Source organism: Idiotropiscis lumnitzeri, chromosome 17 (assembly GCF_059441095.1).
Source record: "Idiotropiscis lumnitzeri isolate Australia: NSW breed Sydney's pygmy pipehorse chromosome 17, RoL_Ilum_1.0, whole genome shotgun sequence".
NCBI lineage: Eukaryota > Metazoa > Chordata > Actinopteri > Syngnathiformes > Syngnathidae > Idiotropiscis > Idiotropiscis lumnitzeri.
Window position 1 is genome coordinate 7,014,218 of NC_142407.1, and position 23,069 is coordinate 7,037,286.

Sequence of the window (23,069 nt, forward strand, 5' to 3'; positions counted from 1 at the left end):
GTGTGCATCGAAAATGAACACCGTCAGGTGAGGTTGTTTAGCTGTTTAAGTGGGATAAAGTTATTAATAAAGTAGTCGAAAAGCGAGACACCATGTATAGCATTTCATATTTATTCTCTGTTGACAGTTCTAAATCAACTGAGGATGAAACCATCTATTTGGTGACATTGTTCTGCTTTTTTGGGTCTCTGGAGACTTTTACTCCACTGTGATGTAACAGCCAGCGCGAAAGGAGATGTGCTCAGCAGAAATGAGGAAGAGAAAACAAAGAATGTGAGCTACCCCACATGGAAATGAGGTGAACAATTACAGTGCAAAGTGAAAACACACACATGCAGGAAAGGTGCTCTCGGGCCTGGCTTAGCTCCATGTAGCCGCAAAAGTCTCCGTTTCACCAATTTTGGCGTTGAAATCTTGTTTGAACGCATGTTTGTGCGCGAGCCTCCTATTTCTTCACCACATCACTTTTGGTGTCCACAGTGACGGGTATTGAGGTCTCTGTGGCTCCGATGGCCAGCTTGGCGAGAGGGGCCTCCACGGTCAACACGCCATCAGGAGACAGCGATGAGGTGACCTTTTCCACGTTGGCGCTGGAGGGGAGGCTGCAGGGAGCAATGTACAATTATTAAAATGTTGTCAGTTAAAAAAATAAAACATTATAAAGTGTTGACCAAGAGCATCACTGACATGAGGATGTTTATTGATCATTGCGGAATTGGAGATCATTTGTCCTCCCCAACATTAAATTTCAAGTAAAACAGCTAATGAAAATTGGACTGTTGACGGGATTAATTAAATAGTTTTAATAAAAAAAAATAAATAAAAAAACGTTCAAAAGAAATCGTCACTTTATCAAAATCGCTGTTACGTCCTTTCTATTTGATTAAAAGCAGTTCAGTTGTCAATGTGGCCACTAGGTGGCGGCAAATCCAAAGCTAAAAAGTGGACAAGTGCAGACGTTGAAAAGAGGTGTTCTCGAACGTTTTGGTCCAGGTACCTCAAAGACGAGACTTTTTTCCCAAGAATCCCAAAATAATACTTTGTTCCTATAAAAAAAAAACTCTTTTGCCCCAGGGATTAAAAAGTTGCCTATTACTGAGAGTAAATAAAATTCACAATACAAAATTCATATTTTGAGAAAAAAAAAGCAGGATTAGTGTAGTTCAAAGGTCGGTATTGCATTTGTGATAAGTAGATTATTTACTCCCAGATAATGTCAACTAATTTATATCAGAAGCGCCTATCATACTGAAATAGTCTGACATAGAGAATTAATCAGTAAAAAAAAAAAAAAGTCCCGTTGTCAGTTTAAAAAAAAAAAAGGTGAGATCCTTGAACGACTTACGTATATTTCCTGGTGAAACATCTGGACACAAAACCATGTTCGTCTTTACGCTCCTCATGCTTGCCTATGAACAAAAACAATCACATTTTTAAAAATACGAACATTCTGACTGAGACGACATTTTCGCATACACAACTTTTTGCACTTTTGAGAACAAATATGCTCATGTACCACTTTGTCAACACATTTTTGCCTGGAAACAAATATAACATGGGTTCCTACTAATGCAATAATCGAATGTATCGGTGATATTTTACATCTATGCAAAATCGGAGATCGGTAGCAATATCATAAATTGCAGATTAATCAATGACATCATTGATCGGATCAACAAAATAAGCATTATATAACTCATCAGTTTTCCTCATTCTTTCTCACACTTTTTTTTTTAATCTTATACCACATTTTGCATTGAATTGACACATTACATGTTTCAATAGAATCAGATCTATTTTGGTTTGCAGTGCTAGCCGTTTAACAATCCCAGATGATCCATCCGCACAAAGCATAATTATAGCCTGTAAGCTTCTCAAAGGTGTCCATATTCATTTGAGCAATGTACGTTATGTTTGTTGTGGCAACAGGCAGATTATGCACTGCGAGCGTAGTTTATCTACTGGGCACTTACCCTCACATCCTGAAAAGGACCAACTGGAGACTTGTCAAAGTGAGCAACTGTACTTCGATATATATGCTGATGGTTAACAGGGAAGCAGGTTGTCTTTGTTTGCTTTGACATACACCAACAGACGGCTGCAAATTCCATGACGGCTTTGTTTATCTTCGGTGCCCTGAACTATCTGCAGTATGGCGGCTGTCAAAGTAAAGTCTGGACAAGCTCCAACTGCCCTTTTAAACCCCAACCCAACATAGTGACACCCAATGAGCAAACTACTATGCAAATTGCGTGAAAAATTGTGAAGATACCGTCAGCTCAAAGGAAATTGTCCAGGCCCACACCGTGGATTGTTTTTTTTTGTCCCAGCAGTCTTTGATCTCAAAAGCTCACACCCACAAGAACACTGAAAAACAGCACTGCATTGTTCCAAGGTATTATGTAACTCAAAGTTTCCAGAACAGTTAAGCTGTTATGTGGAGAAGCACAGATTTTTTTTCTGGGACTGGCAGGTACTCCAGTGCAATCTAATGCGAGGCAAGAAGAGGAACATTCTGTCTTTACAAAGGTAATAAAAACACTCGATACATATGGTGTGATGCCATTCAAGGACTCTTCAATTTTAAAGTGGAACAATTTGATTCAGTTTGGTTTGATTCAGTGTGATTATGATTTGATATGGTGCGGCTCAATTTACATATACTGTAAATGAATAAACCAGCCACGACTATAAGTGTGGCATTTCCTATATATATATATATATATATATATATATATATAAAATCTCATCAATTGAATTTTTCACCTGTGCTTCAAAATCTGCTTTAGGATGCTTCGAGATGATTCTAAAGCTGGTTGTGTAAGTGAGACCTTACCAGTAATTTCCACCACGCCATCCTTGGTCTTGACCACCAGTTCTTCAGGTGAAAAGTGGTTCACATCCAGAGAGACTTTCCAGTTGTCTTGGGTCTGCTTGATCTCTGACATGCCTGTGCTCATCTGGCGGGACAGGGCGCGAGCCTGCTGGGCCATCATGGCGCTCGGGTACATCGCGGGAGTGTGAGGCATCACGGCGCCCATCTCGGTGGGCATCACCGAAGGCCGCATGTAGCCGGGCCAGTGGGTGCAAGGATACGAAGCCAAGTCTTCCGCCGGGGCGGGCATGCCGAAGGTTTGGTCGAAGATGCGGCTGTGCCAGTCGCGGAAGGGGTCCCAGCTCGGGGTGCGGAGCAGCGTGAAAGGAATACGTCTCTCTGCCATGATGAAGGAGAACTGCTGGTGCACTTTGGCCTCTCTGACAATGTGGGCCCAACATGCTGCCCATCTTGTATTTATATGACCACTGACACCAGCCCTCCTCTTTCCACTCCCCTCCACATACTTGTGGAAGTTACCAGAACATCTATTTGTGGTAGACGTAGCACTGCAATGGAATCCAGCAGGAAGACCCTCCCCAAATGACAGCTGACCATTGCACTGTTGAACTTCCCTCACTCCCTCCCACATGCACTGACATCCAGCCGTCCCCACTGCGGAGGCTCAAAGTGACAGAAGAAGAATCCAGAAGGCTGCTCGGAAACCAGACAGGCATTGGATTACATTTCATAACATCATTAAAGAGTTGTGATTATAAACAGTTACAACCGTAACGGGACATGTTATGGAAAACGGGCTTTTTAATTGCTTGTATATGCGTGCCAAACCACCAAGCGTGAAATTAAACAACCAAGTGAATCTTTTATTCGCCTACTGTGAACCACTGCTGCATCAGTTGAAATTAAGAGCAATGCAGCAACATTCCAGGTAGATGTATTGGATGTAGATGCAGTATAGTTAACAGTAAGAAGAGGCAGAGAAGGTCCCCTACTAAGCTGAAGTAATAGTCATCATTCCCACAGATCACAAAAAACATGTCGGTGAGTAATATATATAAAGGCTCGGAATTTCTGTAAGGTTTAGAGTTACTATTCGCCCATCTATGGCATTTTGCTGAGTTCATTGCGGCATAACTTTGTTGACACATTATTTCCAACTGCGTTAACAATTCCAAACTGTAATCAAATTTGTTCATATTCGTAAATCTAATCTCTCAAATTGACACTTTTATTGCTGTTTTTAAAGTGAGCGTCAAAGCAGTCATTGTGCGTTTTGCTTTTCTTTGTCTTTCATAAAAAAACACTTATTGCATGAGGTACAATCTTGGCAAGGCGGCGCTGAGAAGCGAATGACGTGAGACGAATCACATTCCAAACATGAATGCAGTTTAACCCTCTGCGTGAAGTTTTAGACCAACTACTACATTTAAAACATTGCTGGTATAGTTACTCAAGATGTATGATGACCATAAATTGACTAGGACCGATTATGTATGTATTCAATTTCTGTCTATGGGAAAAATAAGTTGACTCAGGTTGTATTTTTATATTGATAGCGCATCTTTGTTCTTGGAATGTTATTTTCTGTTACAAAGAGAAACGCTTAAGTCGATGAGCATTCTATTACAGCGTTAATTTCCATCCAACTGCTTGAACCGGGTTTCTTCTGAATGTTCAAACCCCCCTGGACCATTCGAGAATGACTGACATGCTTGCTAACCACACACACGCACACGCGCACACACACTCACTATCTGGTGACAGAAACAAAACGAAAAAAAAAATGTTTTCCCCATTTGTTTGAATTTATTGTCAGGAATATGAACTTGTACACTACAAAGAATGATCCAATGGATCAAAAGGGGGCAGTGCTATATCTGGAATAAATTAAGGACGGGCTCGTGATGATAAGCGGATCAGATGGATGGATGGATAAAGTCGGGCTTTATTATTCGGAGGTTTTGCAAGGAATGTAACAATGTGCAAACGACATAAGACATGAGAAGGTGGTAGGAAGACTTTTCCGGTGCATCCCGACTGTATTTGCTTCTGTAAATTAACATGGCCCAGGGCAGGACAGATCCTGACAAAGTCTCTGCTCGGCTTGGCTTTTACACGGTGCGGACAAAAGTATTGGGACACTTTGCAATGGGACACTCAGCTTTTTCAGCTTCTTCCCAAAAATAATTTCTAACGTGTTCAATGCCATTGCAGTCTGGGCTTTTAGGACCTTGACTTGTTGCACTAAGGAATAAAAACCATCCCAGAGGTAATTTAATATTGGGGATGAAGCATCAAACTACCCAAATTGGTAAAATGTGAGATAAATGAGTCTTGTCACATTCCCAAATGATGAATTAATTAATCCCAATATTCTTGTGCATACAGTAGAAGGAGACTTTGTTAGTCTTGAATTGAACCACTCCACAAAATAAACGACAGTCGCGTTGTCGATTCCATTGACGAGTGAACAACTTCCAACGGAGAAGAGTGCATGTGGAAGCCTTTAACCCAACCAACATGGATGCATGCAGTCCATTTTCACAAGAGAATACAACTGCTGCAATGTTATCTTCCAAGCATGATTCGACCAGCTTTCCGGCCCGTGGCCTCGTGCTAAAAACAGCTTCAATAACTTAAAATAATAAATAGTCCAATAAATAAATCAGTCCATAAATACATACATAAATAAATACATTAAATAGTAGATTCATAAAACATGTGCATGGAAAGTTTTGCAGTAAGTTTTCCTGTACAGTGCCAGGGGGCAGCATCCGTCGTAATTACGCCGAAAGCGATGTACACGCATACCGATAATCGGGCCCAAATTGAGCATTTTGGGATGGATGTCTTGAAAATATTATCCAGTGATTATCTTGTAGTTTGGAGTGTTGTTGCGATTTTCACACTCCATCTGCTCAGAAAACCGTTGCAATTGACAAATTGAAATTTTACACTATGTGTGTACCCCGCTTCACGGTCGGCACACACACTCTGTTACCCGTGAATTAAGGATATGCAGAAACAACACACGCGTCACAGTCAATTAGATAGGGCAGACTTAAAGTAATAAATAGTACATTTCATCTCTGGCTGGCGTACCATGAGAACAGCGTCCTAAAAGCGTAGTTAGGGCCACGTACCCCGACAAAAGGGACACTTGCTTTCCGGTTCGCCATGCAATACTGTGTCACCTCCACTTTTGCAACTCAATGGAGTATACGGTGCATAGTTTACAAAGCCAGCAGAGAAGAGATCTATACAGACAAATATAATATACAATGTGTCTTTTGAGCATTAAAAAAAAAAAAAAAAAAGTTCTTTTGTTCCTATTTTCATTGATCTTGCTGCTCTCAAGGAATCAACATCTTTGGGGGAGCAAGGGAAATAAATCATATAGGGTATAATCGGCAGCTCTTTCTTATATATACATATACATATATATATATATATATATATATATATATATATATATATACTTACTTTGGATTTTGGTCACTTTGTGGAAGAAGTGAAAGAGCAATATTTGTTCCAAGGGCTCTCTCCCAAATCACATATTTTACCCTCTGAGTTTTTCTGGATTTGCCTTTAAACACCACAACAATGGATTTGAAGTCTAAAACAAAGCATTGTTTCAAAACAAGCACAAGAAGAGGCAAAGCAGGTCTCTCTTCTCTACTAAGCGGCAGTAATTTCTCCTTCCCGTGACGCAGAGCGAATATAAACCTCTAAGTATTGTTATATATGCTGCTCCATGTGTGTGAAAATATCAGTTGTTTGAAGGTTTATAATTTCTTGTAATCACTTACTTTCCTTTGCGTTAGCCTGTTTAGGGCATTTCACAATTGGCATTAGCAGAAAGCTAACAGACTTTTGTTAAATGAAATTAGCTGTTTTGGTTGAGGCAAGCACACTTGGCTTCTTATTCGTAGACCTGTGCAAGCAAATATTTCCTCAAAGTGACGGGAGTGATACGAGGTAATCTCACATTTCTTGAAGGCGATAACATGTGTTAAGCATGTTATGCTTTCTTTAAATGTGTTTAATGCGCGCCGGTGCGGTACAACTAAAAAACATTTCTTATTTGGTTCCTTTACTTTCATCATGGTGGGCGGGTTCCCGGCATTTACAAGTACACAGCCCTTAATGCTGAAATCGAAAATGCATTATTTTTTTGAAGCCTCTTCATTAACTGTGAATTTTATTCACATGCTGGTTTTATTTCGAACCCATTGTGGTGTTGTGTAAAAACAAATCCTACTGACTGTCATTGGTCAAATACGTGCCGTTTTACCACATTATAAAAACAGACTCAGTGCTAGAGAAATAATAGTCTATAGGGAAAAATGGATTTGGACCCGGGGATGGAAAAATCTTCCTCCCCCTGATTGCGCGTTACCCTCAGAAGCCGGGACTGTCGTAGCTGCTATGGCTGGAGTAACTTCGGTGACTGCGAGAGCGGCTTCGACTTCGACTCCAACTGCGGCTGCGACTCCAGCTGCGACTGCGACTGCGGCTTCGACTCCTGCTCCTGCTGTGACTCCTGCTGCGACTGCGACTGTAGCTGCTGTAGCTGCGACTGCGGCTGCGGCTGCGACTGGAGCGCGAGGGGCTGCTGTCGTAGCTCGACGACGACGGGCTCGGGCGGTAGTACGGGATCGGACGTTTCCGAGCACTGGGGAGGGGAACCGGATGTCAAAATCAGTTTCAAATGAAAATCATTTTGTCAAACAAATCATTGTTAGATGATTGTGACCAGGACAGGAGCTAAAAGAGAGCAGCTATGTGGGTTAAAAAAAATAAAACAAACAAAGCTGTGCACACACATTTGCAAACACCCATAAGAGAAAAGCATGTTGTTAGTTTCCTCATTAATAGCCAGTCTGGAAGTGCTTCGGAAAGTAATTCTCCCCCACAAGAACTTGTCAATGGAGGTAAACACCAGCAGACATCAACACTTAACAACATTGTGGTTAGTACAGTGGTGAGTGAATTTCATTCCTTGAAATTGTACTCATATATTCCCAAGAGTCTCTTCCTTTTTTTTTTTCTTTTGGCAGCACCGCTTTGATTTCTTTTGTGTCTCAGATTTCTAAAACGAATCTGGAGATTAGGTGTGTAACACTAATGTACCAAACGATTCCACAAAGTGCTCACAGTTCAGTATTGAAACCATTTTTCTTTTGTTTTTTTACTCAATGGCGCTGCAACCAACGAAGGATTTTTCTGCAACTCATTGCACCCACAATACTGATTTCCTTTCATTCATAGTTATCGCTCCTCAAAAAAATAAAAAATAAAATACACAACCCAGTATAATTTCAAATGGAACAATTTGATTCAATTGACTTCAATGCATTGTTTAAAATAAAAAAACTGATTTCTGATTCAAAGCAATTTTTTGCTACACCCCGCTAAGAAATAGTAAATTCAATCGTGATGCGATAGTGGTGCTGTAAAGAGGTGGATTAAGTTGCTCAAGTCCCCACTGAAGGCCCAGGCACCAAATGCAAGCCCACCACGTGGTTAGTAAAACGCGATCAAGGTATTGCTGCTATCCAGTAGTTGCAAATCAGTTTGTGTCCTTGGGCCAATGCGTCATGGCAACGCACAAGCGAGAGCAAAGAAAGAACCTTGATAGCGTTTGTAATTGTGTTATATGAGTGAGTGGGCAGAGTTTTAGAGTTGCTGTGAATTTCAGGAAGGATGTGGAGGAGGAGAGAGAGAGAGAGAGAGAGAGAAAAAAAAAACAGCAGGAAGCCAGGTTTACTCTGAGGGTGTTTTACTGCTCAGTCAAGCTTCAGGAGTCAGACTAGCAGGGTCCTACTGCACGGCAACAGTTACCACGGCAACTGGCCTGCAGCTCAGGCGCATCATGTTGTCTTGGCATCAGAACCTTTAAGGGCTGGAGTGAAAGATGACAGAATATTTCACACTTTTACATTCATATATTCGTCCACTTACACCAGTTGATTTTACACTCAGCACGCTTTGGGGTGATGATAATAAAATGCATTTAATCCTGTTGCTACGTTGTGAGTCAGTTTGACCTGTTCAGTTAGCCTTATTTAATTAATTTGTTTTTTTTATTTATTTATTCTAAATAAAAAAAGGGTATATTTCGGTTATAATGTATAATATTGCGACTTCATTTTAATGATTCATCAATTTCATTATTAACATGTATCACTTGGATTTGCATGCTGTTATTTTTATTTCATGAAGATTAAACGTAACACAAAAACTTACGGGTGAAATTTCAGAATGAACCTAAAATACATCGTAACCTTTACACTTGAGCTTAATTTGACCAACTCTAACCTTTTGAATGCACGTCCAGCTGTTAATGTTTCACTGCTTTTCGTAGCAACTTGCTTTTCACTAACAAGCAGCTGAATGGAAAAATTCAAAACGCAATCCCTTTTTTTGTGAGTCGTGTCAACTCACACAGCAGGTCACACTGAGCTACAACATCAAGGTTTAAACGCATGAAGTCTGTATATATATATAAAAAAAAGGCTTGTGAACAACCTATAATTAGATCCATAAATATTGGGACATGCACATAAGTCATCTAATTGGCTCTAAACACCACCACGAAAGATTTTAAATGAAACAACAAGATGTGCTTTAACACAAGCCTTGCAGCTTTCATTTCATTTCCATCCAAATCAGATGAATGGTGTCGGAATTACAACATGTATGTAAATAGAGTATGCTTCTTAATTTTTAAACAGAAAAGTCAATACCAGGTTGGTTGAAAATGGTAGAAACCACACGTTAAGACTCCATCCATAGTGCTTATCTTGTTCAGGGTCTCTTGGTGCTGGCGGACTACACTCTGGACTGTTCACAAGCCAGTCAGGAAATTCTACCACTCAGCCATCTGTGACTGATTACGACTTCCGGTTGTCAAATATTGGCTGAATGCAAACCCGTGTCTAGAAGACGTGTGTTACCTGGTAATCCTGCGAGCCTCCATGAAACTGGGCGAATCTCTCCTCCGTTTGCGTATAGGCGAGTAACTGCGAGAGCGGCGGCGGGCCCGGCTGTCTGCGTCGCTGTCGCAGCGGTTAGGACTGTCCCTCTCTCTGCGTAACAAAGGTCAGCCGCGTCAGCGCAACGCGAGGTGACGAAAAGTGAATCAAGCGGGCGTGAGCCTGTGTTCACCTGGAGGCGTTCTTTCTGTCGTGAGGCGATTTGGTTTTGCTGAGGCCTCGGTCCCTGTGGGCACACGATGAGTGTTCGCTGCTCCAAGAGCTGCTGCGATGTCTCAGGGTCTGTTTGCTCCGCGACACTTCTTTCTTTCTGCTCGACGTATGAGAGAATCGGCCTGGCGAGGCGGATGGGCTGCGGTTGTGTGCCTGACCTCGACCCGAGCGGTGGCGACGCTTGGAGGAATGGCCGCTTTTTGTTCTGAGGAACAAAATCAAAAGCTATCACACCCTGTATCGTGTCGGTATAGCGGAACATCGGAACCATCAGATGCTGGATTCAACAGACACAAAAACAGCCCTTGTACATTTCAAAATCTGTTAGTTCTAGAATTGGCTGCAATTCTCCACAGCGCCAGTCAACGGCGTGTCAATGCGGCGGCCATGCTGGCAACAAAGAGAGTCCCTTTTAAATGTGATGGAGCAGAGACGTTAGCATAGCAACAGTCATAAGCACACAGGGTGCCATATTGATCTGTTTATCTATCGTTGTTCTTACCGGAGCGAGTTGGGTACATGTCTTGAGCATGCTATTTTTGAGACAGCACACAGTTGTTCATAATAATCGTAACAGAGGTCAAAACGAATAAACAAAACAAAAAGTAAGCGCTAACACATGAAACACGAACGCCACCAGATGCATGCCATTATCCTCGCCCCAAGAACCAAAAAGTTAAGTTTGGATAAACAAAATGTTTCTAACGCTTTCAAGGTTGTTTTTTTTCCCCCATGTGTATTTCCAATAATTGGGTTCTGTACTGGGAATTATTTTTAGGCCATGAAAAAAAAGTACACCAACGTAATGGATAATTGGCCTTAATAAATATTTTCAAGCATGCTGTCCAATGAGCACATACTTGCACCTACAACCATCAGACACTCAAGGAAAGTGAAAATGAAGGAAACGTGCCTTTTTTGTGATTGCCGGGGTCCCTCAATTAATCCAAGCAGTTTGCTACTGAGCTACTGACACTTCCCATTCCATCACTTCAATCTTCAATTTGGATTTGCAGTGCTCTACCAAGTGTTATGGTGACCAAAGCTCTCTTTTAAATACGATATATATATATATATATATATACGATATATATATATATATATATATATATATATATATGGGCAGAAAGTTGCTCATATGCGTGAGCGTATGTGAATCCCTCAATTGGCTCCTCTCATCCCTTTAAATGTGACACACGAGTCGCACACTGTCAATTTTTTGACAACTGTTTTTCGACATGATTGAACCAGCACACGAGGTCTCAAAACATCTGTGCCATTAATTGGGGAAACGCCTTCTCTGAATGGGAATGACAGACAGATTTTTAACATGTATTTCTGAGAATGGACAACTAGATGCTGACAATAAGTGCGTACATGAGATGGATTCCTGCTAATCATCTCCATGTCTCAAAGCGTTAAGAAACACTTTTTTAGGAGAAGGCGCGTAAATTGGTGAAGCTGGTGCATGGGACACAAAAGAGGGAAATGTAAATCCTGAATATCAAGATATTGTCCATTAAAGACCAAGGTAACTGTTTATATACATGTATTTTTGCTTCCAAGCATGTGAAGTTGTGAACACGCATAGAAATATTCAAAATTTATGATGTGATAGTGATCAAGGGTGTAACCTGCCTCTCACGCTAAGCAGCTGCAAGCAACCTTGAAACAGGACAGCCAGTATTCTAAAACAGATGGAAAGGGTCCAACCGGATATTAAAAACTTTCTCCTTACTTTCGCTGATGCCGGCCGCTCCTCCCTTTGTGAGCGTGGTTGTGATGGGAACGTGCCGAGTCGCTGCTGTGAGCAGGAGAGTGGCAGCTCTTATTCCGTCCACGCTGGCTCGCTCTCCTCCCGGACGTGTTCACGCCTTCCACACTTCCAGCTTCACTCGTGGTGCAGATCGGAACTGCTTGGCTCCTGCTGGGGGCGCTATGGAACTTCTGTTCTCTCAGAAAAGTGGACTGGATGCTCTTGGAGCCGGTTGGCGGTATCCGCAGCTTCTGTCAAGAAATGATGACCAACAGAGACAAAAAAAAGAGGGAAAAAAAAGGACAAAGAAGCATTAGAATGTTCTTTATGTTTACATTTTACTGAGTGCTACGGTGTACCAAACGAAGGTAACATCAGAAAGAAAAAGATCTAAGTTTTCTCCATATGGTTTATTGATAGATAGTCCTCTATGGTGCAGCGCATGCAATACTTGGCATGCAAAACCATAATGAGTTGAAGAAATCATAACCTCAAAAACAAACTAGGAGAAGGTAGAGAGGGAGAAATACCAAAAAAGTGAACCAAATAATAGAGCAAAGGCAGAAGGTAAAGAGCTACAGATAGTGTAGAGAGAGAAAAAAAAAAGAGGACTTCTTTATATTTTAAAAGTCATGATGTCAAAGAAATGAAAGTAAACAGAAAGAGAAGACAACTGGACGGAACATCACAGAAATGGAGGGAACAAAATAAAGATCACAATTATTCAATCAGTCGAATCAGAAACAAAAATCATCTGCTACTCAATTTTCTCTTTCTGGATTTTTTTTTCCCCCTGAAGACAAGTTCTGACATGTGAACAGCGACCCATTTTCTTTTTTTTTTTTTTCTTTTTTTTTAAATGGTTATTCTTGTTTAACTCCCTTCTGGTTAGCATCCACTTACCAATAAAGTGGTATTCCCTCCTTTAGTAGGTAAGGTATGAAGAAAAGGGAAAAGTGGGGCAACATAAGTGCATCATTAGATTCACAAAATGCAAGAGAAAAAGACACAAAACCCTTCCCTGTCAGTGACTCATGAGACAGTGCATGGAAATCAATGGAAAAGAAGTCAAAGCACAGAGGAAAAGCGTGACGGCAAGGGATTCCTCACACGTGGAGTATTTCATCAACGCCACCCATCGGCTTTTATCGTTTTCCTGCCTGAATACACTTGGACACAACTGAACTTTTTAATTCTCTCCGTTTGCGATAACGGCCTTTTTTTACATAACTTTCTCCGAGTGGAAAAGTTTGTTTTGAAGTGTCTTCAGGGAGTTTCTATGAGACAACTGGTAAAAAGTAAGTTCTGATTAAAAGACCCTAGGACAGGGATGGGCAACTTAAATGGTAGAGGGGGCCACAATTTGTCATCAGCGCGACTTGGGGGGCCACACAGGACTACACCTCACCCTAATCAGATGTATGACATAAATGTGATTTGAAAACGCACAAAATATGTGCAAAGGTAATTATGTGCTCATAATATATTTCATTTTTGATGATATATTTTTCAACGCATGTATACAAAGAGCCTCTATCCTAACCCAACGACAAGAGTTTAAAGCAAACAACAAAATAACTACAGGCTATTTTCTTTTCCAGTGCCAAGAGGTCACTACACAGATTTATATATGAATGGACTAATCATGCTGATTACTCGCCAAAGGCAAGAGCGATGTCACGGGCAATCTTGCATTGCTACTCTCCAAGCACGCCAAACTTGAATATCTATTTTTCGACAGCATTTTGTCATTTTATGTATCTGCGGCAAAAATGCCAGCGTGTATGGCATACGGTTGTACCAATAAGTCTCTTACATACATTTCATCAGTAAGAATGTGATTTTTAATATTCTCTTATAAGGAATATCTCAGAGTGCTACTCAAAGATTCATTTGCATCATGTTGTGAGAACTATCAAAAATGAAATGAATCGTTTGGCTGCGAAACGTTAACCTAACCTCGCTTAGTCACAATAGACGTTTCTGAGATAATCTACTCTGAATGGACGTGGCAAACGGTGAAGTTTGTTCAATGAGAGGCTCTCAATACTCCAGACAGGTATCCTAGTGTAAAATACAACGATAATGTTTACAGAGAAAAAAAAATGACAGAAGTTATCAGAAACGCTTTGGCTTCTACTGATAGTCCATTCATATTTAAGTGCATAAAAAAAAAATACCATTCAATGGTGGCACAAAACTGCTGGACAAGAAACCGACATTAAGTGCAATGATGATTTGTTTGAATTTTTGTTTCACAAAAATCAACCCACTCAAAATGCAATTTTAATTGAGGTGCTATTTTTGCCCTGCATATCATTTCAGATCCACCCAACAATTATTAGACCGTCTCATGTTGTAGTATAAGGCAGTAAAAGACCCAGTAAAAACGCTACTAAATACATGTCTGCCATCTAGGGGTGATTGGTGCTAGAACAACTTAAGATACACTTTATTCCTGCATATTGTTTTTCTTTTTTTTTTCTTTTAATTTTTTACATTTTATTTTCCCTTGGCTTAGCCCCCCCATTCGCTCCCAATTCATCCCATGTTCCATTAAAAAAAGTACATAGAATGTTTATCAGGATGTTTTTTATTTTTTAATTATACCCTAAACCCTTAACAATTTCTTCTTTTTTCTCTGAAGCCAGTTGCCCATCTCTGCCCTAGAATGTTTTGATATTACAGATATTTCATGATTGTATATATTTTCTATGTCTGAATTTTTGATTATTGAAACCAAATCTTCCTCTTAAAACAGCATTTGTGATGTTTAAACATAATCCTTAATGCATCCATGGATGGCTTAGTTAAACGACTTTAAGGTCCGCACTTTCCAGGACCATTTCTGTCCTTAATGGCCAAAGAAAAAAATCTCAAGACCAAAGTTAACAATCAGATGATTATCAGCACTCACTGGGCACTTTAATGGGCACATGCGCATTGATGAGATCCAACACAAGAGCTTTATCAAATATACTGGTCATATATAGAAAACAATTTTGGAACTCAGTAGAACGCATGTCTGCAAAATCCAGAATGTCAGGTCAAATAATTCCCTTCATGCAGAGTACCTGTATTCTCTCAGTGAAATAAATCTCTGTCAATAAGATATATTTTCAGCTACTACATGTATACAGGGATCCTCAATATCCCACAACAAGTTTGTTTGTTTTTATTTCATATTTCATGTAATGCACAAAAGTGCCCAGTGAGCAGCCATTCACAAATATATCAAAAAGAGAGCAGGCTATTTTTGGTACATTATATTTATATTGGGTATTTTTAGCTTGAACAGACAAACCCTTCCTCGCTCAGTCCTGTTAAAATGAGGTTTCGCTGTATTGATAAACACATAGCTTAGGATAAACAAACATTCCTAAAAGTTAAGGTAACAAACATCAAAGACCCAGGTAGGTATTGTCTGACTGTGCTTGGCTGAGAAGCGTTAAAGGATCTGTCTTAGGGGAAGTGTGCGTAAATTTATTTATTTTTTGCTCGGCAATTGCACCACACGCCACCAAGTGTCATGGAAAACAGTTGTGTAGTTTTTATGTAAATAGCCATAGCTTGATTTATGAGTGCCCTCAATCACAAGTTTTCCAAGTTATAAGCTATCGTTTGATTGTCGTTTTTTTTCTTTTTGTTGCTTCGAATGAATGAATTAAGCTCAAATGTCAAGGTACCAATGTACTAATTAACAAAAGACAATCAAAACAAAAATGTGCACTTGGTGGATGTAATAAAGCTCAGTATTGATTGCCACTTTCTTTTTCTCTCTGATAATACCAACCCAAAATACAAGCCTTGTATTGGATCTCATTAGACTGTGCAAGGGGAGATGATAATGAGGCTGGTCAGAGTAGCTCGAAAATGCCTCAAAATCTGAGACGCTGTAAATGTCAAACTTCTCAAATAGATCTTCTGGCCTCCAGACGGAAGTCACCTAAGTAATATACTGTAATAAGCGAACTTGCACCCAGTGGTGACAATTGTTTAAAAAAAAAAAATAAATAAATAAAATTGCGGGAAATCACAAGAAATCACCTACAAACAAGAAATGCATTGTACTCAAACAGAAAAAAAAACATGTTGAGAGAAGAAATGATCCAGGGAGATCGACCAAAATACCGGGCTTGAAAATGAATTAAATGCGCAAAAAAAATAAATAAAAAAGATTAGAGCTTTTGGTACGTTTCAAATCTTCAAGAGTGAAATCAAAATCGAAAGTAAAACAAACGTTTTCAAAGACCACTTGTAAACAACAGAGAGAAAGAGGAGAAAGAGAGAAACACTGACGTCACTCAGGCTAGGGTGCTTGTCACATTCTCATCTGCATAAAGATCACGTGCGTAGGCAGAGCGTTACCTACCTTCCGTTTCAATCAGTGACACGTATGCAATATCAACAAAACAAGGAAACAAAGAAAAAAAGATAGGAGGGAATGTTCTCCGCAGCGATATGGGAAAAAGACAATGACCTCTTTTAGTATCAAAGCTCCATTTTCGTCCAGAGACTAACGAGAAATCAACAAAACAAAAAAAGTCAATGACAAAAAAAAAAAAAATCCAGATGGAAAATTAGGATGATTCTAGAAACTACATGATTTGCTTTGTCTTTTTCGCTTGTACAAATGCAGCCATATTTGAATCCAAACAGGGAGTGGGGGGGAGGATTGAGGTAAGTGGATATACAGTCGTTTAATATCATATTAGTGGAGGGGAGTAGGGAGGTAAGGTGTGCATGCAGAGCCGGCAGATGTGAAAGATAAGGAGGGAAGGGAAAAAAAATAAATGCTACAACAACAAAAGTCAGCTGTGAGTCACATGACACAAATGAGCATGTCGGACAAGAAGGAGAAAAGTGTCACTGCTGAGATGAGTTTGCGAGAGTTGGTACATTTGAAAGGGACCCCAGTCATATTTTGGCCTGGGCCTTCTTCACACTCACTACATCCTCTACGACTACTACAACTATTACTACCACCACCACCAGTACTATGACTATTTTGATGTCAGCTCGCCTTTTTGGTAATGCGTGTATTTATTTATTTTTTTAAATACTAAAACAGTGAAAGGCACAATAAAGCCGTGTTTGGAATCACACTGTATCCACTACTTCCTTCTGTTGTGAGTTTGTTGTTTTGCAGTGCTGTTCAAATGTATCGTGAGTATAGCGTATTCAATCAATGTATCCCACAATGCATCTGGAAGAGTAGCAAACAACCAATGGACACGAGAAAAAAAAAAATACATCAGATACAGAATATAGCTGATAAGGAGCTGTGATGCAAAAAACATCTTTAATAAAAGTAATGCAACACAACTCAGTTGGATATAAAGTGATACGTTTGTAATACTTTCATAATTGTTAATTTTATGATTCACTCATCTTAAAACAATATAATATTATGCACTTGTTTTTTTTGGGGGGGGGGGGGTTTGTACAGAAGGTCCATTATCTAACATTTTTGGTACATTTAAATTAGCAACAATGTCATTATGGACAAGCCCATGTAGTGTCTGATTTCTTTTTTTTGGGGGGGGGTGAACTTCTTTTTCGACTATATAAAAAACAAAACAGTGATTAGGGAGTCGGGAATAAGTATGATTCCAAACGCAGCTTAAAAGTGAGTCTTTGTTTTAAACATGGGTGACAGAGAAACATGGCTTGGGTCCCTTTAAAATACAAATAATAAAAGTGTGCGGTGACCCACGTCATCTGTGGTGTCCGATTTATTGAGTTTACACGATTACCCCAGTTTGACACTGTCTCACTTTCATGCTAGGATGCGTTCCCGTTGGTATGCTGCTTCTATCGGAGCTGTGAGAGTTAACCGGGACCTGTACAGCTGTATGCGAACAAAATAAATTCTCTTTCTATGAAAAAAAATAGATAAATACATAATTCCTGTTACCAAGTCATTATTTCAGTATTGCATTGAATGTATTTTTTTTTTTAATTATGCAGTACAAAAAAATATGATTTAAAAACTTTTACACCAATGGTCAAACCTATGTCCTGTACAACTCAATAGATTAAAAAAAATATTTTTCCGACAATTTATATAATGTAAAAATAACACTTTTTTTTCGTATGAATATTTTTCAATTACTTTCGACAGGTGACATAACAATAATGGTGGGCAAATGTTTTGAAATGTCAAATGAAGAAGCGTGTGCATTTTTTTAAATATTTTTCTGATTTTCTATAACTTGGCATGTGTACTGACAGTTTCCTACCTGTCTAAATGATTTCATTGTGTGCATGCTAAAAACATGTGCCTGTCATGGCTCAGTGGCCACATTGTTGTTGAATATTTCTGGGTGTTTTGCTCAGTTAGAATGTCTTGGTAAATAGAATAGGTTTTATAAAGAGTGATTATCGCCATTACAAAATAATCCTGCTGGAGGAAATACTGTTTTATTTTATTTCATTCAATAATTAATCGTCAATGTTTAAATGTTAACTTCCTTTAATATTGTTGATTAAGCACAGCCCCACAAAAGCGCTTTGGGAAGCATCCAGCAATGTCTTGGAATGAGACAGACCCAAACCTCGGTCAGGGGCAAAAAAACCCCAAAAAATACAAAACAAAAAAAAACACAACTAAAACTGTCCAAAAAAAAAAAAGAACATTTGCAAAACCACACAGCTGCAGCATTGAAATCCAACTTCATTTCATCCAGGAATGCTCACACATAACCTTTCATTGCACGTTATCAACACCTAATAATGGTTGGTAAGATGCTTGAAATATTCAAAGGCACTTGAAACATGTGCCTTAACTACATCCCGTGCGAAAAATGATCTAACAAAGCTTGTTTGCCATTCTCCACCCATCAGATCAACGAAGAGACAATAGTCAGACACAGAGAAGATACTGCCACCTAGAGGCAACATGCACACTGACATGGAAAGGAGTCTAATGAATGAACTCCTGCTGTAGTGCCCCTGCAGGAGAGGAGGATCTATTACTGAGCAGAGCTTATTTTTGACAGAAAGACAACTGGATTGACAAGAAGAAACGATTCCACATACCCAGTTAACCTACTTGGTCCAGATCCAAAGCAATTGAGTGCTTTTTATATGAACAAGAGAGACATTGGGGAATTTATTAATTGTTAAATACCATTTAGATTGAGTAAGGGGTAAGAAGAGAATGAATGAATGGCAGAAGCAGACAGAGATCAGATGAGGCCTCAGAAGACACATGCACGAATACAAAACAGAAGGCAGTCGTGTGTTTTAAAAGATTGATTCCAACAACACATCCTAGTTTAATGCAAAAACGAGTTGTACTTGTCCTGATAGGAGCACAGTGTACAAATTAAGGACTAAATTATGAGTGGTCGATATTCCAGCAACATAAGAATCACTGTGTGAGCTATGTGTAAACTAGGGATGAATGATTTATCATTTTTTTGATCAAACTCGCAATTCCAGACAATGTGATCATGCTATTGTCAAAGCTTGATTTGTTTTTGTTTTTTTTTGCTAAACATTATCCTCCTGTGATGCAGATCCTCTCCAATAAGTAATTAATCCTCGTCTCAATGGCGGCAAATAAACTACACATTATAATAACCATTGTTATCCCTCCGGTTGATGAGGAGTAGCCTAAGCATGCAAAAGCAAACAGAACAAAAATAAGCCAATGCTAATAGCAAAGCTAATGTGTTGCCAGAAACCATAAAAAGTGCTTCGGTGTGCAATACACTTTTGATTAAAGTCTGGCGGTGAGCAACTACCTTTGAAAAGCAAATTAGCAGATATTTTCAAAAGTATAGAGACAGAAAATTTTTATTGTGAGCAACATAGTAAGCACACGCAAAAAAACGGAAAATGAGCCAGGTCAAGGCACTCAGGAGGCCAAAAGTCTATTATTTAATATGTTAAACAATATGTTTTAATATCAGCTATGCATTTGCTTTTGTTTGATCTATTTTAAACACTAAAGTGTTAAGTTTTGAGATTGACACAATGATAGGGCCCCAAAAGAAAAAATATTACATCGCCGTGCTTAAGGGTCTCTATTTCTGTTGTGCGTTTATTCATTACACAGAAGAACTAGCGGACATAGAGTATTTTTGCAAAATTTGAATGAAAAGAAGCAGAGACTAACAGGAAAGAATTACTTTTCACAATTAAATAATATTTCAATGATAATTTTTATGCTTAAGTTATAGTAAGAATAAGTAATATGACAATAGGTAGTGTACTGTGACGTATTTCTATTTATGTCACTGTATGAATCTTTGGTCAAATTAATTTTTTTTTCCTGAAATCGTTCAGCGCTAGAGTAAACTTCCATAGTGACAGGAGATATGCTGTTTACCATGAATTAATTGTTTCTGTTAACCTTTTTAATGATTGATATTATTATTGTTATTATTATCATTATCATTATCATAGTACATTTGCCCCCAGAGTTTCTTTAACACACAAATGAGGCTCTTTCCTACGGAGCCCCTTAGGGGACACGGAAGAGAAAAAAAAAACTTCGCGTTCCCTCGCAAAATCTTTGCGTTCCCTTGCAAAGATTGCATTCCCTCGCAAAGTTTGCGAGGGAATGCAAAGTTTTTTTTGTTTTTTTTCCAGTGAATGTTTATTTTTTTTAATGCGCGTTTATGTACTTCCGGGTCATCTTCCGTGTAAACAAACGCAGCAAAGATGGAGTGTGTTCACCCGTGGGCGAGTTTAATTGAATTTTACTTTGAAACTGTCTTGAAATACAAAGAAATAAAATCAGTTCTGGATATTAAGCACGGTTTTCAAATAAGTGAAAGACAGTTCCAAGCCCTCCTCCATGATTAGTGCCGCCTCCAACGTACTGTCGTCTCTTGAATAGCAGCGCATTCGAGGCAAGGGTAGTCAAACTGACCCGGAAGTACATAAACGCGCATTAAAAAAATAAATAAATAAACATTCACTCGAAAAAACAACAACTTTGCGTTCCCTCGCAAACTTTGCGAGGGAACGCAAACTTTGCGAGGGAACGCAAAGATTTTGCGAGGGAATGCAAATTATTTTTTTTTCTCTTCCATGTCCCCTAAGGGGCTCCGTACTTTCCACATTTTTTTTTTCACAATATCCAAGAAAAATATATTCGGCTCAGGCTCTATACCGCATGCATATTACGACGCTTGAAAGCTTGGGGAACCTGCAGGGGTTAAAAAAAAAAAAATTGCTAAGGGATAATAGCAGCTATAGCACTGAGTTTTCATTGCACGACATGAATATAAAGATGGCTTTAAATATTTGCCTGATTGAGTTCATTTTTTTTTTTCATTTTGATTTGAACTTGAAATGTTCTGTAACACCTATTTGTGTTCATTACACGCATCTTTAGTGATATCTGTGTGCAGTATTTGCATCAGTCATACCTTCTATCAACTAACTCAAGGACCTCCCTCCCCCTTATTAGCTTCATACGCCTCAGTGAACAACCGCATGAGAGAGACCACAAGTAGTTTTGCTCATTATTCTGGCATCGCAGTGTTCCGAGACGGCTCGATTTTGCATGTGAGGAACGTATGCTAATTCCGTGCTCAGAAGATCGATGTGGAACACACACACTCGCACATCCTCATGCACACGCACGCCAAGAACCTTCGCCTATGTCGCCACCAAACAAGAACAATGAACAAGATGTCAGAAGAATCAAAAGAAAGCCAGATACAAAGCAGCAGGTCTTCTACACATCACAAAAAAGGACAATCAAAGAGCAAAAGTCCCGTCACCTATGAATTACTGATGAAAAGAATAAATAAACGTTTCACGTTAGAAACTGTGGGAAGGTTTGGAGAGGGGGGAGGATTAAAGAAGTAGAATAGAGGAGATGACATACATCTTGCACCTTATCACCCTCTGTGTGGTTGAGTCTGCTGGCTTTGAGGCAATTGTGACCGCGCTGGGTGTGGTCTCCATTATGCCGCGCAGCGGGACTGTTGGGGCCCGGGGATAGGGAAGCCTTCTTTCCACCCTTCTTGTGCTTGGAGTTCAGCCTGGAAGAATAAAGACGATAAATGACGTTTTTTTTTTTTTTTTTTTTTGTCGAAGCCGTCTTAAAATAATGGCCCAAGAAAAATTCAGTTCCTCCAATTAAATATTTCCTGAACCCCATCCTGAAACGCTAAAAATTATGCAAACTGACAAAATTACCTAGGTCACTATTTTAATAATGAACACTGCTTGTGTTGTCGAGGGACTCACATCCTGAGCAAACACTTATTAATCATTCAAGTCAAACCTCTGACGGAGCTGCAGTGGCTTGCTTTTCAAAAGAAGAAACATATGGGATAGGGATGGGATTTAAATGATAATTTTAGGATAGCAATGTGTGATTTTACAGCGCTGGTAACTGGACTGATATTCAAAGTCAACTAGAACAAAAAATAGATCACGAGACAATGTTTTAAAATGTTAAAGAGCTGCATGATATTTTCCTTTGGTTCAAATTATTTTCGTTTTAAACAAGCCAAATAAGCAACCATGCGATATGGAAGCACAATTTGTGCATCTGCCAACCAGCTCAGCCCTGCCAAGAATAGTGCTTGTTTGTTGCCATGAGCGCGGTGGTTGAAATGAGCGGGGGGGGGGGAATAAAAAATTCCAAATTTGGCTTTAACATTTTAGTTCACATGCAGCAAAACTTCCTGTGCTTGTACAAATTTGTGCTACATTAAATTTCATAAGGCAGTGTCTGACCTTTTTTTTTCTTTTATTAAAACAGTTTACATTTCCCAAGTACAACATGAACTGCACCCACACCCATGACAATAATAGCTGAACTTCACCAAGCTGCCAAATTTGATTGCCAACTAGTTGAAAATGTGAGCACATCAAGATCTTTTTGTCCAGCTCGTGTAGTGGCAACCAACGATTTATTTTGTTTTGCTATATTAAATGCCGCACCTTTCTCACTCATTTTCTCTCTTTGACATTTTACCTTACTTTCACAATAGTCCATAAACACACTTCATGCAGTCCTACCAACACTGTACCAAAGTGTCGTGCGTACCGTTTTATGTTGTCTTCTGCCATTTGAGTCAAATCACATTTCTGAATAAATGTCAGTAATAGACAGCCCCAAAGGCCTTTGAATGGAACACCAGGAAATTGCATCTGCGTTTAAATACATCTCTTCAAGTACACTTTTTTATTTTTTAAACAAAAGGGCTGTCGAACAGTGTGACAAGCCATGAATATTACAATATGAGAGCAGAATGAATCTCAACTATTTAATGGGGGTCGTTATAAAATA

General features: G+C 39.3%; 2 protein-coding genes and 1 long non-coding RNA gene across 5 annotated transcripts in view; 1 reads left to right on the forward strand and 2 right to left on the reverse strand.

Moving 5' to 3' along the window:
- Positions 1-95: 95 nt before the first annotated feature.
- On the reverse strand, positions 96-3,289 carry hspb1 (heat shock protein family B (small) member 1). The gene is made up of 3 exons (XM_088280290.1): positions 2,837-3,289; positions 1,346-1,409; positions 96-602 (listed from the first exon to the last, which is right to left on the reverse strand). The coding sequence occupies exons 1-3, from the start codon at positions 3,219-3,221 to the stop codon at positions 446-448; spliced, it is 606 nt and encodes a 201-aa protein (XP_088136416.1). The 5' UTR covers positions 3,222-3,289; the 3' UTR covers positions 96-445.
- LOC148319893 (uncharacterized) lies at positions 2,374-3,700 on the forward strand. The gene is made up of 2 exons (XR_015839648.1): positions 2,374-2,529; positions 2,790-3,700. It is a non-coding gene; the product is annotated as an uncharacterized LOC148319893 (long non-coding RNA).
- A 2,099-nt stretch (positions 3,701-5,799) lies between these two features.
- srrm3 (serine/arginine repetitive matrix 3) overlaps positions 5,800-23,069 on the reverse strand; it is a 60,286-nt gene continuing 43,016 nt past the window's right edge. For 2 of the 3 annotated variants that reach the window (XM_088279584.1, XM_088279582.1), the window contains 5 exons: positions 21,654-21,810; positions 11,786-12,054; positions 10,007-10,252; positions 9,796-9,927; positions 5,800-7,511 (listed from right to left, as the gene is read on the reverse strand). In XM_088279584.1, the coding sequence (XP_088135710.1) occupies positions 7,238-7,511; positions 9,796-9,927; positions 10,007-10,252; positions 11,786-12,054; positions 21,654-21,810 (1,078 nt within the window). In that variant the 3' untranslated portion in view covers positions 5,800-7,237. The remainder of the gene's footprint in view (positions 7,512-9,795; positions 9,928-10,006; positions 10,253-11,785; positions 12,055-21,653; positions 21,811-23,069) is intronic. The other variant, XM_088279583.1, reaches the window with a different exon arrangement.

What these genes read in the sequence shown, in the direction of transcription:
- hspb1 (XM_088280290.1), bottom strand. Translation starts at nt 3,221, where the DNA reads ATGGCAGAGAGACGTATTCCTTTCACGCTGCTCCGCACCCCGAGCTGG. An exon ending in TGGCGTGGTGGAAATTACTG is followed by an intron (nt 1,410 to 2,836) that starts GTAAGGTCTCAC and finishes TTTTGTTCATAG; the next exon opens with GCAAGCATGAGGAGCGTAAA. An exon ending in TGTTTCACCAGGAAATATAC is followed by an intron (nt 603 to 1,345) that starts GTAAGTCGTTCA and finishes TGCTCCCTGCAG; the next exon opens with CCTCCCCTCCAGCGCCAACG.